This window comes from Rhamphochromis sp. 'chilingali' (genome assembly GCF_963969265.1).
Source record: "Rhamphochromis sp. 'chilingali' genome assembly, chromosome: 8".
Taxonomy (NCBI): domain Eukaryota; kingdom Metazoa; phylum Chordata; class Actinopteri; order Cichliformes; family Cichlidae; genus Rhamphochromis; species Rhamphochromis sp. 'chilingali'.
The window spans coordinates 29,147,220-29,159,971 of NC_137935.1; the positions used below are offsets into that span (position 1 = coordinate 29,147,220).

At 40.6% G+C, this 12,752-nt stretch overlaps 1 protein-coding gene across 3 annotated transcripts in view; it reads left to right on the plus strand.

Moving 5' to 3' along the window:
• The window catches only part of LOC308401803 (von Willebrand factor A domain-containing protein 5A-like), a 30,552-nt gene that overhangs the window by 799 nt on the left and 17,001 nt on the right, over positions 1 to 12,752 (plus strand). For all 3 annotated transcript variants that reach the window (XM_080890233.1, XM_080890234.1, XM_080890235.1), the window contains exons 2-13: positions 99 to 146; positions 310 to 512; positions 602 to 824; positions 1,138 to 1,304; positions 1,388 to 1,502; positions 5,449 to 5,624; positions 5,705 to 5,793; positions 6,630 to 6,774; positions 10,112 to 10,191; positions 10,268 to 10,382; positions 12,081 to 12,239; positions 12,315 to 12,418. In XM_080890233.1, coding sequence (XP_080746359.1) covers positions 104 to 146; positions 310 to 512; positions 602 to 824; positions 1,138 to 1,304; positions 1,388 to 1,502; positions 5,449 to 5,624; positions 5,705 to 5,793; positions 6,630 to 6,774; positions 10,112 to 10,191; positions 10,268 to 10,382; positions 12,081 to 12,239; positions 12,315 to 12,418 — 1,619 coding nt within the window. In that variant the 5' untranslated portion in view covers positions 99 to 103. The remainder of the gene's footprint in view (positions 1 to 98; positions 147 to 309; positions 513 to 601; positions 825 to 1,137; positions 1,305 to 1,387; positions 1,503 to 5,448; positions 5,625 to 5,704; positions 5,794 to 6,629; positions 6,775 to 10,111; positions 10,192 to 10,267; positions 10,383 to 12,080; positions 12,240 to 12,314; positions 12,419 to 12,752) is intronic.

Consider the following 12,752-nt stretch of genomic DNA (forward strand, 5'->3'; position numbering starts at 1 on the left):
GATGTGATTACATTATCTGATGAGTTTCACAGGCAAGATTGTACAGCAGCTATAAAAGTGTTTGCATCACCATTTCCTTAAATGTTTTTGTTTCACAGGTGCGATGATGAACTGTTGTGGTCTGCTAACATTCGAGAAAGAACCAGGTACTGATAGAAAATAAAGAGACTGTATTCACCAGAACCTCACTTCATTATTAAAATCTTCATGTATGCTTATTTCTTATAACAGTTTCATGTGGCTAAAATGTAACATTTTTCACTAGAATATATGGGCTGTGTTTGTATCACAATTCTGTTTGTCTGTCAGTTCCTCTGAAGAGCGTTGAGGTGGAGCTGGAGGTGAGGGACCATGTGGCTACAGTGGTCTCCACTCTGAACTACGAGAACAAGGAGGACAAACCATTAGAGGCTGTTTTTGTCTTCCCTCTGCCTGGAGATGCTGCTGTCTGTCATTTCAGTGCTCAGATTGGACAGACACAGATTGTAGCTGAGGTGAAGGAGAAACAGAAGGTGAGCTGGACAGTAAATATAACCTGATTATAAGTGAGCTTCAAAATAAACACAGTGAATGTCACTGACATGCATCACCTGTGCTTCAGGCTCGTGAGGAGTATGATGATGCTCTGAGCTCCGGTCAGCAGGCCTTCCTATTGGAGGAGAGTGATGAGAGTCCAGATATATTCTCTCTGTGTGTGGGCAGTCTGCCTCCAGCAGAGAGCGCCTCCATCAGGTTGGAGTACGTCACTGAGCTGGCTGTGCAGGCTGATGATGGTCTGAGGTTCTGTCTGCCTGCTGTGCTCAACCCTCGATACCAACCTCAGGGTAGGACAACTTCAGAATACTTGGACCAGAAATGCTTCAATGACACTTTTGAAAATGAAAAACCACAACACCAACGAGTCATGGCAGATGGTTGAAACTGGTTCTGTTGGAGGTTTTCTGTTGAAAGTCCGTTTTTCATTCTCACTGTTGCCAAATTATTGCTCATATTGGGTCATGTTGGGGTTTCTCTGTATTATTGAAGCATTTAGAGTATAAAGCACAGGTAACTGTTTTGAGGTTCTTAGTAACGTAAAGGATTTCAGTGTAAGCAGCCTCATTAATTACAGCATATTTTACCTGATGCTGTGTGCAGGTAGTGAAGGTGCAGGTGTCCAGGTGACTTCTGTTCCAGCCTCTCTGGTGCCCTACAGTCTGTCTTTTTCTGCCCGAGTGTCCTCTCCTCGTCCAATCTCTAAAGTAGAGTCCAACTGTTCCCTGGACCCTCTGCAGTACCTCAACACTGATCAAACCCAGGCCACGGTAGGTAGAGTGCTGATGTGTCTGCTGCGTGTGGTTGTTACTTATTACTGAGGAATAAATATGAATGTGTTTGTGGTGTGCAGGTCAAGCTGGCTGCAGGACACAAGTTTGACAGAGATGTTGAACTGCTGATTTATTACAAAGACGCCCACCAGCCCACTGCTGTGGTGGAGGCAGGACAGGCCTCTGCTGAGCCGGGTGAGTAACATTAGTGTTGTTATTAGCTTTTTAGTAAAAAATATCATTATTTTATTCTTCAGCTCAAGAGTTATCGTTGTGATCAGAAATTTACACTTGTTGTGGGTATGAGTGGATTTATTGTCCAGCATAGATCTTTAATGAATTTGGAAAAAAAAGAATTGTTAAGCTTGCATAAGTTTGAATGTATTTTGGATTTTCTCTAATTCATACATGGTTCAAAGTTTACAGTGGTCTAAAAAAGTGTTTGCCCTCTTCCTGATTTCCCTTTTTAGATTTTTTAGATTGTCACACTTTCAGGTCATCAAACTAATTGAAATATTAGACAAAGACAACAGAAGTAAACAAAAAATATAGTTTCTAAATAAACGTGTTTTATATGAAAGGGAAAAAACCCAAACCTACATCGCCCTGTGTGATAAAGCGATTGACTGACTTTTTAAGGTCATGTCACGGCATCTCAATCAGATTTAGGTCAGGACTTTAACTAAGCCACTCCAAAGTCTTCATTTTTTTTCCTTAAGCCATTCACAGGTGGACTTGCTGTTGTGTTTTGGATCATTGTCCAGTTTGAGGTCACGAACAGATGTCCAGACGTTCTCCTTCAGGATGTTTTAGTAGAATTCATGGTTCCATTTACCACAGTGAGGCTTTGTTGTTTTTTGTCAGCAGTGGTTTTCTCCTTGAACTTTCCTGTGAATGCCATTTTAACCAGTTTTTTTTTTTTTTTTTTTTTTTTTAAATTGTTAAATCATGAACTCTGACCTTATTTGAGATATGAGACAACTGTGAATTCAGGAAGGGGACAAACACTCTTTCATACCACTGTACATACAGCTTAAGTACATACAATCACTAAAATATTTTACTGAGTGGTGCTTAAAGTTCTGCGATTTCTTTAAACTTGACAAAGCCACAAAGTTTCTGGGAGAATGTCCTGTGGATAGATGAGACAAAAATTGAACTTTTTGCCAAGGCACATCAGCTCTATGTTCACCGACGGAAAAATGAAGCGTATCAAGAAGAGAACACTGTCCTAACTGTGAAAGATGGGGGAGGCTCGGTTATGTTCTGGGGCTGCTTTGCTGCCTCTGGCACAGGGTGTCTTGAATCTGTGCAGGGTACAATGATATCTCAAGACTATCAATGGATTCTAGGGAGAAATGTGCTGGCCAGTGTCAGAAAGCTTGGTCTCAGTCGCAGGTCATGGGTCTTACAACAGGACAATGACCCAAAAGACACAGCTAAAAACACCCAAGAATGGCTAAGAGGAAAACATTGGACTATTTTAAAGTGGCCTTCTATGAGCCCTGACCTCAATCCTATTGAGCATCTTTGGAAGGAGCTGAAACATGCTGTCTGGAAAAGGCGCCCTTCAAACCAGAAACAACTGGAGCCGTTTGCTGATGAGGAGTGGGCCAGAATACCTGCTGAGAGGTGCAGAAGTCTCACTGACAGTTCCAGGAATCGTTTGATTGCAGTGATTGCCTCAAAAGGTTGTTTAACAAAATCTTAAGTTGTGGGCACCATCATTTTTGTAATTAATTCAGCTGAAGCATGGTTGAAAAGCAATGTCTGACTTTCATTGGTTAGGATTTATAGAATTTTTATTTATTATTACTTTTGTCAGATAAAAGTTATTTCTGTGACCATTGTGAGTTTTTTCTTTCATTGACCAAAGGGTACCAACAATTTTGTTCACGTCTGTAGTTACTCTTTCTCATCAAGTTATTTGTTACATCACCACTCATTGGCCTGACCAATAATCATAACAATGGGGAAAAAATCAAAGAAAAGTCAGTGAAAATCTAAGGAGGAGAATTTTAGATTTGCATAAATGAAACACCTGCAAATTCTAGGTTCAAACAACTACATGTAAAGTTTTTTTTTGGATGTGTCACCACTTTAATAAGTTCGAAGAAAGACCCAAACTCTTAATTTTAAGAAATTGGTTGAGATCTTCAGGAACAAGTATCACTAATTCTCAATTGTAACATAAACTAGGGGTGGGCGATATAAACGATATATGATAGAAACGATATAAATTTGGCCAATGATAGAGATTTTGACTATATTACTCTATCAAGATGGCGCATGTTGATGATGTCATCAAGCTGCGCCTGTTTTGGTCGAAACTATCGCAGCGGCTACAACCATTATTATCTGCAAATTATGCCGGGCGACAGTCATAGCAAAGAGATGAAGCACTTTAAATATGGGGAAAGCCAAAAACTGCGCTTCCTCCACTTCCGTAACATTGATTCATTAATGTTGAATTCTCTCGCAGCTGTTCTGTTCCCATGTTGTTGCAGTATATTAATAACTAACCTCGTATTGTGGATGAATAATCTCAGTTGTTCTCCTGACTGACATTTGACCCGTGTATAGCATCCTGCTATGAGATTGTATTTGTCCCTAACCACCAGAATCTCTCACGTTAACTTTTATCGAGTGGATAAAAAGTTGGCCATCCTCCAGCTTCACTGTGCTAATGTTATGCTAACATAGCTGTGTCTCTAGCAATCACGTAGCACAACATTATATACAAGGTAGTCCAACTTCAGTAACCCTACAAACGCCACTGATGTTTAGTTTTCTGTCTTCATTTATGTTGGAAGTGGTAGCAGAGCTGTACATTTTAATTAGTTTCAAAAATCTCTCAGTCAGAACATGGTGTGTCATGTTTAGGTGGAAACTAGCAAGCTAACTTCCTGCTAACTTTTAACTCCGTTAAATTTAATAACTTCTGTTTTCATGGATGCTTGGATGTTAAACTTAATTGTTACACCCGATAAAACAGCAATGCTGTTGATTTAATTAAAGATGAAAGAATTTAGACCGTTTTTAACTCTTAGTATTCGTTTGACTTTGGGACCTGAAGGGACGGAGTTTTGGACCCAGATTACTCCGCGAAGCTCCTCACTAATGCATAATGCTCTGACAATCCATCAAGCAGTGCTGTTTACCAAAGTTGTATTAAAACTTTTTTTTAACAGATTTCTGCACGCCAAAATCGGTCGAGGTCAGTAAGCACAACCAGAATTCATACATAAGGCATAAGGCACACTCTCGATTTTTGAGAAAATTAAAGGATTTTAAGTGTGTAGAAAATACGTAATACAGAAGAAAATAATATATCGTGATATATATTGTTACCGCACAAATTACTGCTTCAAATTATATCGCGATATGAATTTCAGGCCATATCGCCCAGCCCTAACATAAACTTTACATTTCTGGAACAAAAATAAAGCCCCTTACATTTGACTTAAATTTACAAGAGTGAAGGAGAGGTTTTCAAATATAAGAACAATGTACCAGCTGTCAAGCACTGTGGTGGTAACATCATGCTTAAACTGGTCATATCTGAGCCTGTTTGCATAATTTTGACCATGTGTGAATTAGAAAGTCAAAAATAATGTCACCAAAGATGACTGCATTCTCATTTCACCCTCAAACCCCCCCCCCCCCCGGGAAGTCAAAAGCCAAATGACAATCATTCACATGATAAGTGAATATAAACCACAACTACAAACATGTTGGTGTCATGTGAAGGCTGTGTGCAGGCAGGATAGGAGGAATGATGGACCCAAAAGTTCAGACTTTAAAAACAAAGATTTATTACTAAATGACAAAAACAGAAAATTGGCTAAACTGGGAATACAGAAACTAAACTGGCAGGCAGACGGACGGAACACACAGCATGGGATAATTGAGAAGACACAGGGCTTGCATACACAGAGGGGGCAATCAGGGAATGGAAGACAGGAGGGAGAGACACAGCTGGGACAAAACCAGACACATTAACATAAGACACGGACCTTCAAAGTAAAACAGGAAACCCTGACTGAACTTACAGACACAGACTACCAAGCTGACACTGCAACAGTTGGAGTATATAAAAAATTGTAAACTTGACATTTTTCTGTCCTTTCATGTGTTTCAGGTTCTCTGATGGGTGATCCAGTGGTGATGGTGAGTCTGTACCCTGAGTTCACCCAGTCTGTGATGTCTTCAATGGCTTCATGTGGAGAGTTTGTGTTCTTAGTGGATCGATCTGGAAGTATGGACTGTGCTACCAATAACACTGAGCAGCGGGAATCTCGGATCAGCAGTGCCAGGGTATTTATGATGTGGTGTTAGAGTTATAAAACCTTTCCTCTCACACAGTGGCCTCACCATCTTCTCCCTCTTCCCTGAAGGACACTCTGCTGCTCCTGTTGAAGAGCTTACCAATGGGCTGCTATTTCAACATTTACAGTTTTGGGTCCCGATATGAACACATCTTTTCGTGAGTGATTCAGTCCATAAAAGTGTGCTTCAATGATGTCACTTGTGTGTAAAGTGTGTAATAAGATATCTGCTCTAGTTACACCAGATAATGCGTTTCTAGAATACTTACAGCTCATTTAGGTAAGCTGCTGTTATGTTATGGTTCTCAAAGGCAGTTTTGAAAGTGTATGAGTGAAACTCATTAAATTACAATGTAGAATTTGGCAGTGCTAAACAGCCATCAATCACTTATTGTCAAGGTTTGCTGTGTGGCAGGTAGTGGTTGGACCCAAACGCAGGACTCTAAGATTGAGTATTTAACTTGAAGGCAGCAGCTTTTATTCGCTGGCAAAAGCAAACTGAGAAACACAATATATGAGCACTAGAAATAAAACAAAAACTCAAACTAGGAAGAATGACCTAAACTGGGAGTGCACGACATAACAAACATGACACGCAGCTAATGCGGAGGAAACGACAACTAACAGAGAAAAATACAGGGCTTATATACACTGGGGAGTAACGAGGGAACGGGAAAACGGGAGGGAAGCACAGCTGGGGCTAATCCGACATAACAAGGCACAGGAAGCAAAGCAGGATACACTGACATGGAGCATGGAGACAAGGTGATTAGACATGCGACCTGGGACTAGGACAGGCACAGAGAAAACACGGGGGCAGAGACTAAACACAGACCGAGAAATGTACAAAGGGAGGAAGAACTAAGATCACTAAGCACAAACGAAAGATAACCGAAACCAGGAATAACAATCAAAGAATATTAAACCAAGAACTGAAACACAAACACTGGGTCAGAGAGCCAGTACTGTGACACTTATGTGTATCTCATGGCAGTAAGAGTGTGGAGTACAGCCAGAAGACCATGGAGGAGGCTCTGAAGAAAGTTAAGGAGATGGAGGCTGATCTTGGAGGAACAGAGATCCTGGAGCCCCTCAAACATATTTACAGCCAACCCTGCATTCAAAATCAGCCCAGACAGGTAACACACACACACACACACACACACACACACACACACACACACACACACACACACACACACACACACAGTGTATGAGTTTATATTAATTAACTGATAGGTAAATTAAATAACACTGATTATGTATTCACCATGATATCTGCAGCCATTGTTGGGTGTTCCTGGTCTGCCACAAAGCAAATATGGGTGAAATATGGTCTCCAAATTTTACAGATCTCAATCCAATTGAGCATTTGTGGGACAAACAAGTCCGATCCACAGAGGCGCAACCTTCCAACTTACAGGACTTAAAGGATCTTAAAGATATCACGTCACCTTCATGGATCTAGTGCACCCAATGCCTTGATGGGTCAGGGCTATTTTGGTAGCAAAAGAGGGACCAGCACAACATTAGGCACGTGGTCATAATGTCATGTCTGACTGGTTTAATAGTTTAATTATTTATATAGCACATTTAATTACAACAGGAGCGTTGACCAAAGTGCTGTACAAGAATACAACATACATAATAAAACAACTTAGAGTATTAAAAGCAAACACTAAATATGAATTAACAAACAACTCTCATGCTGTATTAAAAGCCAGTAAATAAAAATGCGTTTTAAGATAAAATTTAAAAAGATTGACAGTATGAGCCTGTCTGATGTGTAGGGGTAAATTATTCCACAGCTTAGGCGCTACGACTGCAAATGCTCGATCACCTCTATGAACCAGCCTAGACCTTGGTACAGCTAAAAGCAAAAGATCACTTGATCTAAGAGATCTAAGGGGGGTATAAGTCTGCAAGAGGTCAGACAAATACCCGGGAGCCTGTCCATTCAGGGCTTTGTAAGTCAGCAATAATATTTTAAAATTAATTCTGAAGCGGACAGGGAGCCAGTGAAGGGAGGCAAGTACCGGGGGAAATGTGTTCACATCTTTTAGTGCGTGTCAGAAGACGAGCTGCAGCATTCTGGAACAACTGCAGCCTTGCCAGGCAGGTCTGGCTGACTCCAGCATATAAGGAGTTACAATAGTCCAGCTGGGATATAATAAAAGCATGAATCGCTCGTTCAAAGTTTTTAAAAGATAAAAATGATCTCACCTTAGATAAAAGCCTCAGTTTGAAGAAAGACCGCTGTACGACTGAGCTAATTTGTTTTTCAAAGGTGAAATTGCTGTCAAATATAACCCCCAAATTTTTGGCATGTGATTTGGCAAAAGGCTCAAGACTGTGCAGGTTAAAATTAGAAGTGTTGGGATTGCCGCTTGGTCCAAAAATTATCACTTCGGTTTTGTTCTCATTGAAGTTAAGGAAATTTGAGGCCATCCAGGATTTAACTTCACCGAGACACTGAAGTAAGGGTTCTAGTGAGGCAGGACTGTTTCCCTTCAATTGAAGATAGATCTGAGTATCATCGGCATATGAATGAAAACAAATGTTGTATTTTCTAAAAATTAGACCTAAAGGCAGCATATAAATGGAGAACAATATTGGCCCCAGTATAGATCCCTGGGGAACACCACAAGTAAGGGGAGCTGAGGAAGAGATAAAATCACCAAAGCTCACAGAGAAGGTCCTGTCAGACAGGTATGACCTGAACCACTCTAATGGGGTGCCCTTTACGCCACAATGCTCCAACCGTGAGATTAAAATGCTGTGGTCAACAGTATCGAAGGCAGCGGTCAGATCTAAAAGCAGAAGCACAGCTGAGTCACCTGAGTCAGTGGCTAATAAAAGATCATTAAGAACTTTTAAAAGTGCAGTTTCTGTGCTATGAAGAGTTTTAAAACCAGACTGAAACCTCTCAAGAACATTGTGTCCATTTAGAAAAGATTGCAGCTGAACAAACACAATCTTTTCCAAAATTTTCGACAGGAAGGGGAGCTTTGAAATAGGCCTGAAGTTAGTGAGGACGGAGGAGTCAAGATTAGGTTTTTTAAGTACAGGCTGTACAACAGCATGTTTAAAACAGGCTGGCACAACACCTGAGCTAAGGCTGCTATTAAAAATAGCTAAAATGTCAGAACTGACAACTTTAAAAATCTTTTTTAGAAGATGTGTTGGAATAATGTCATTTGGACACGATGATGTCTTTGTGCCACTACATACTTCCTCCACCTGATCAAGACACACAGGCTCAAACTGATCAAAAACAGCAGAGCAGGTGAATATTTTAGACACGTCATGTGAAGGCAGGGCGATCATAGATCGAAGCTGTTTTATCTTATTGATAAAAAACTTCAAAAACCTTTCACAGGTGTCTGAGGAACTATTAATACAAGAAGCTGGGGAAATATTCAGGGCAGAGTCAATAATTGAAAAAAGAACCCAAGAATTATTGGAGCTATTCTCAATAACATTAGAAAGAAACCTTGACTTTTCTGCTTTAACAATGTCCTGATACCTGTACAGACTGTCTCTCAACATGAGAAAGGACACCTGCAGCCCATCTTTTTTCCACTTACGTTCAGCCTTCCTGCACTCTCGTCTGGCTGAACGAGTGGCCTTATTTATCCATGGGTCTGGTCGTGGTTTCGAGTTTATAGTTTTAAAAGGAGCGACCTCATCAAGGACAGTTTTGCATTTATCATAAAAATTAACTGTCATTTCCTCGGTACCAAAGCCAAGGGGAGATCTTAAAACTTTTTTAAAAGCAATAGAAAATTGTTCTGTTGCAGATGGGTTAAAAACACGACAACGACGTGTTGAAATAAGAGGTGTAAAATGGCGGAGAGATAAAAGTATGTCAAACACAATAGGGCAGTGATCAGAAAAAACGGCATCACATATTTCCATGTTTCGGACCGGTAACCCTAAAGACAGCACAAGAGCCAATGTATGACCCTGTTTCTGGGTTGGCCCAGACACAAGTTGAGCAAGACTGAAGGAGTCTGTCAAGCTTAAAAAGTCTCTGGCCAGCGAATTGGAGGGACAACACACATGAATATTAAAATCTCCAACGATTAAGATTCGATCGTAGCTTGGCACAGTTCCAGCTAAGAAGTTTGAAAAGTCTTGGATAAAATCCTTGTGGTATTTTGGAGGTCTGTATACAATTCAATTCAAACGCCAGAAGTTCAAAACTAGAATATGAGTCAGTTAAGAGTTGTTTGCAAGAGAGCTTCTTCCTAAAAACAGCTGCCACTCCACCACCACGCCCAGTCATCCTCGGCACATTAAGATACTCACAATCATGCGGTAAAAGTTCAGTAAAACAACTGGACTCACCGACTCTCTGCCAAGTTTCCGTTAAAAGCATTAGATCCAGTTCCCGATCGGTAAAAAAGTCCTATGTGTATATGTGTTACTTTTAGCTTGTGTAATTTGGCCTTTCATGTAAACTCTCCTCTCTAGCTGTTTGTCTTTACTGATGGAGAGGTGGGGAACACCAAAGAAGTGATCGATCTGGTGAAGAAGAACTCAGGCTCCCACAGGTGAAACAGCAAAAATGATGATGACATGTGCTGCGTACCAAACCTGTGTGTCTTAAAAACAGCTGTTGTGTTGCAGGTGTTTCTCTTTTGGGATTGGGGAAGGGGCCAGCTCTGCTCTCATCAATGGGATAGCCAAGGAAGGAGGAGGTCACGCTCAGTTTATCACAGGGACTGACAGGATGCAACCAAAAGTAAGACAATAAGTCATAATAACAATTATTAAAAGGCAATATGTTGTTATTAGAGATGGACCAATCCGATATTACGTATCGGTATCGGTCCGATACCGACCTAAATTACAGGATCGGATATCGGAGAGAAATAAAAAATGTAATCCGATCCGAAGTATCAGAAAATCACCTCATAAAACGCGCTACTTGGTGTAACCCAGCTCGGCGCATTGGAGCAGTATGTGTCACGTGATAGAGCAGCTATTTTTCTGCGAGACCTGTCGGCGGTCTGTTGGAGCCTCGCTACATGCTTCCTAACCGCGGCATTTCATCTCGGCGAAAACTATCCCAGAGAAGTAAAGCAAGTGTGTAAGTTCATCCCTGAATGTTTGCATAGTATTTTCACGTTAAACTTAACAACTGATATATTGAGCCACAGCTGGACTGGTTCCATATTGAGGTGAAAAGGAAGCGATTTGTCCCGTACTTCAGCTAGAATTAAAAAAATAGACACAAAGCTGGAGTTATTCTGTCTTTGCTGCGCAGTTGTATCTACTTCTCTCATTCACTCCCCCTCCCTCTCCTGTTATTACTTCAAACATGAAACTGATCAATGATCAGCTGATCGGCTTTTCTACCGCAAGTCCCGTCTTTCTTGTTAGTTTATTGCCCACTTTGCGTTAGAAAGAGGAGACCAGCGGATAAACAACAGCAGCTCGTTTAAGCTTGATCAGCTGTTGTTAGAATGTATTTAATATTACTTTCTAGTATCAGCTGACGTTTGCTGGAGCCACAGCTGTAAAAGCTGCTGGTCATGATATCGGTTTGGATATCTGGTGAGAGGGAAACATGAAGATGAAACCAGGAGATGTCCTTACTGAATCATCAGAGCTGAACAGGTGATGGAGAAACAGGTTTACCTTTTAGGTGACATGAATGAGTTGAAGGGAAGGGAAGGGGGGCACAAAGAAATATTTTTATTTGTTATGTCATTTAAAAACTTTGAATGAATAATTATCTGAATCTTACAACAAAAGTGGTCATCTGAATAAATGTATAGAAATCCATCATTGTATATAGTAACTATTAAGTCTAATATACACCCCAGTAAGCTATACTGCTTTTTTCTTTGGGAAGGTACCATCTGTGCAGTCTGCAATTCTGTTGAAGAAAGATGTTGAATCTATTTAATTATTGTAGAAAAATAATTGATTTCTGTGCATTTGTTTTACACTTGCATTAAATTAAAGTTGATTACATCGATTAAGGGCAGGGGGTGGTTCCCTAATATTTTTTGCTGGGAGTTGGCAACCCTATTAGTTAGGTAGGTAAGTACTCTTTAAAATACCAGAATAGGAAGGATGGAGTAGGTTTAAGTTTATTAGATCAGTATTGCTGAACTATAAAATGTTTCGGTGGAGTGTATTTTTGCATACAGGTATAACAGAATAGCTTCAGTCTCTTGTTTTTTAAAACTTGAGTATGAACTTATACAAAATGCAGCAAGATATTTATAAAAAAAACTGTTTTATTGATTACAAAATACGCTATATCGGATTCATATCAGTATCGGCAGATATCCTAATTTATGATATTGGAATCTGTATCGGACATTAAAAAGTGGTATCGTGCCATCTCTAGATGTTATTATTTGGACAGAAGACATAATTTCAAATAAACATAAATGCATAATTGTTTTCTAATTCTTGTTGTTGTCAGGTGATGCAGTCGCTGCGATTTGCTCTGCAGCCAGCTGTGGTCGACATCTCAGTCACATGGGATTTACCAAAGGAAGTGTCTGTCACTGTCCTCTCTCCACCGATCACAACACTTTTCCAGGGTCAGAGGTCACTGATTTATGCCCAGCTCACTGGACAGGTAGGAGCAGCAGCCTCTCATGTTGTTTTGATGACAGTAATTATCGTGACTTCTAACACTGTAATTCTGTGTCAGAGCGCAGAGGCAGCAGAGGGCTGTGTGACGCTGAAGTACAGCCTGGCAGGTCATCCCTCTGAGAACCAGCTGCACTTCAGTCTCAGACCTGCAGTGGACGCTGGGTACAACATGTTTAATGTAGAGCACAGTGCTCTGTGGGTCATGACCATGAATTGAAACTAAATGCAGCAGGGGTGTGTGGTTGGTAGGATGGAGAGGTGGAGCAGAATGGTTTCAGGTGCTGTGCCACTTGTGAAGAGCAGCACAGCTCTCTCTCCTCATGTAGTTGGTGCATGGCTGAAGGCGAGAGTTCAGGGTGTCACAAACTACTGGTTTTCTGATTGTCATGAGCTAACATCATCAAAGCTAAAGCAAAAAAGGCTTGAAATATTTACTCAGAACTTTTTCAAGATATCTTTATGGTTATAGATGTTCTAGCATATGCTCCAATGGAAC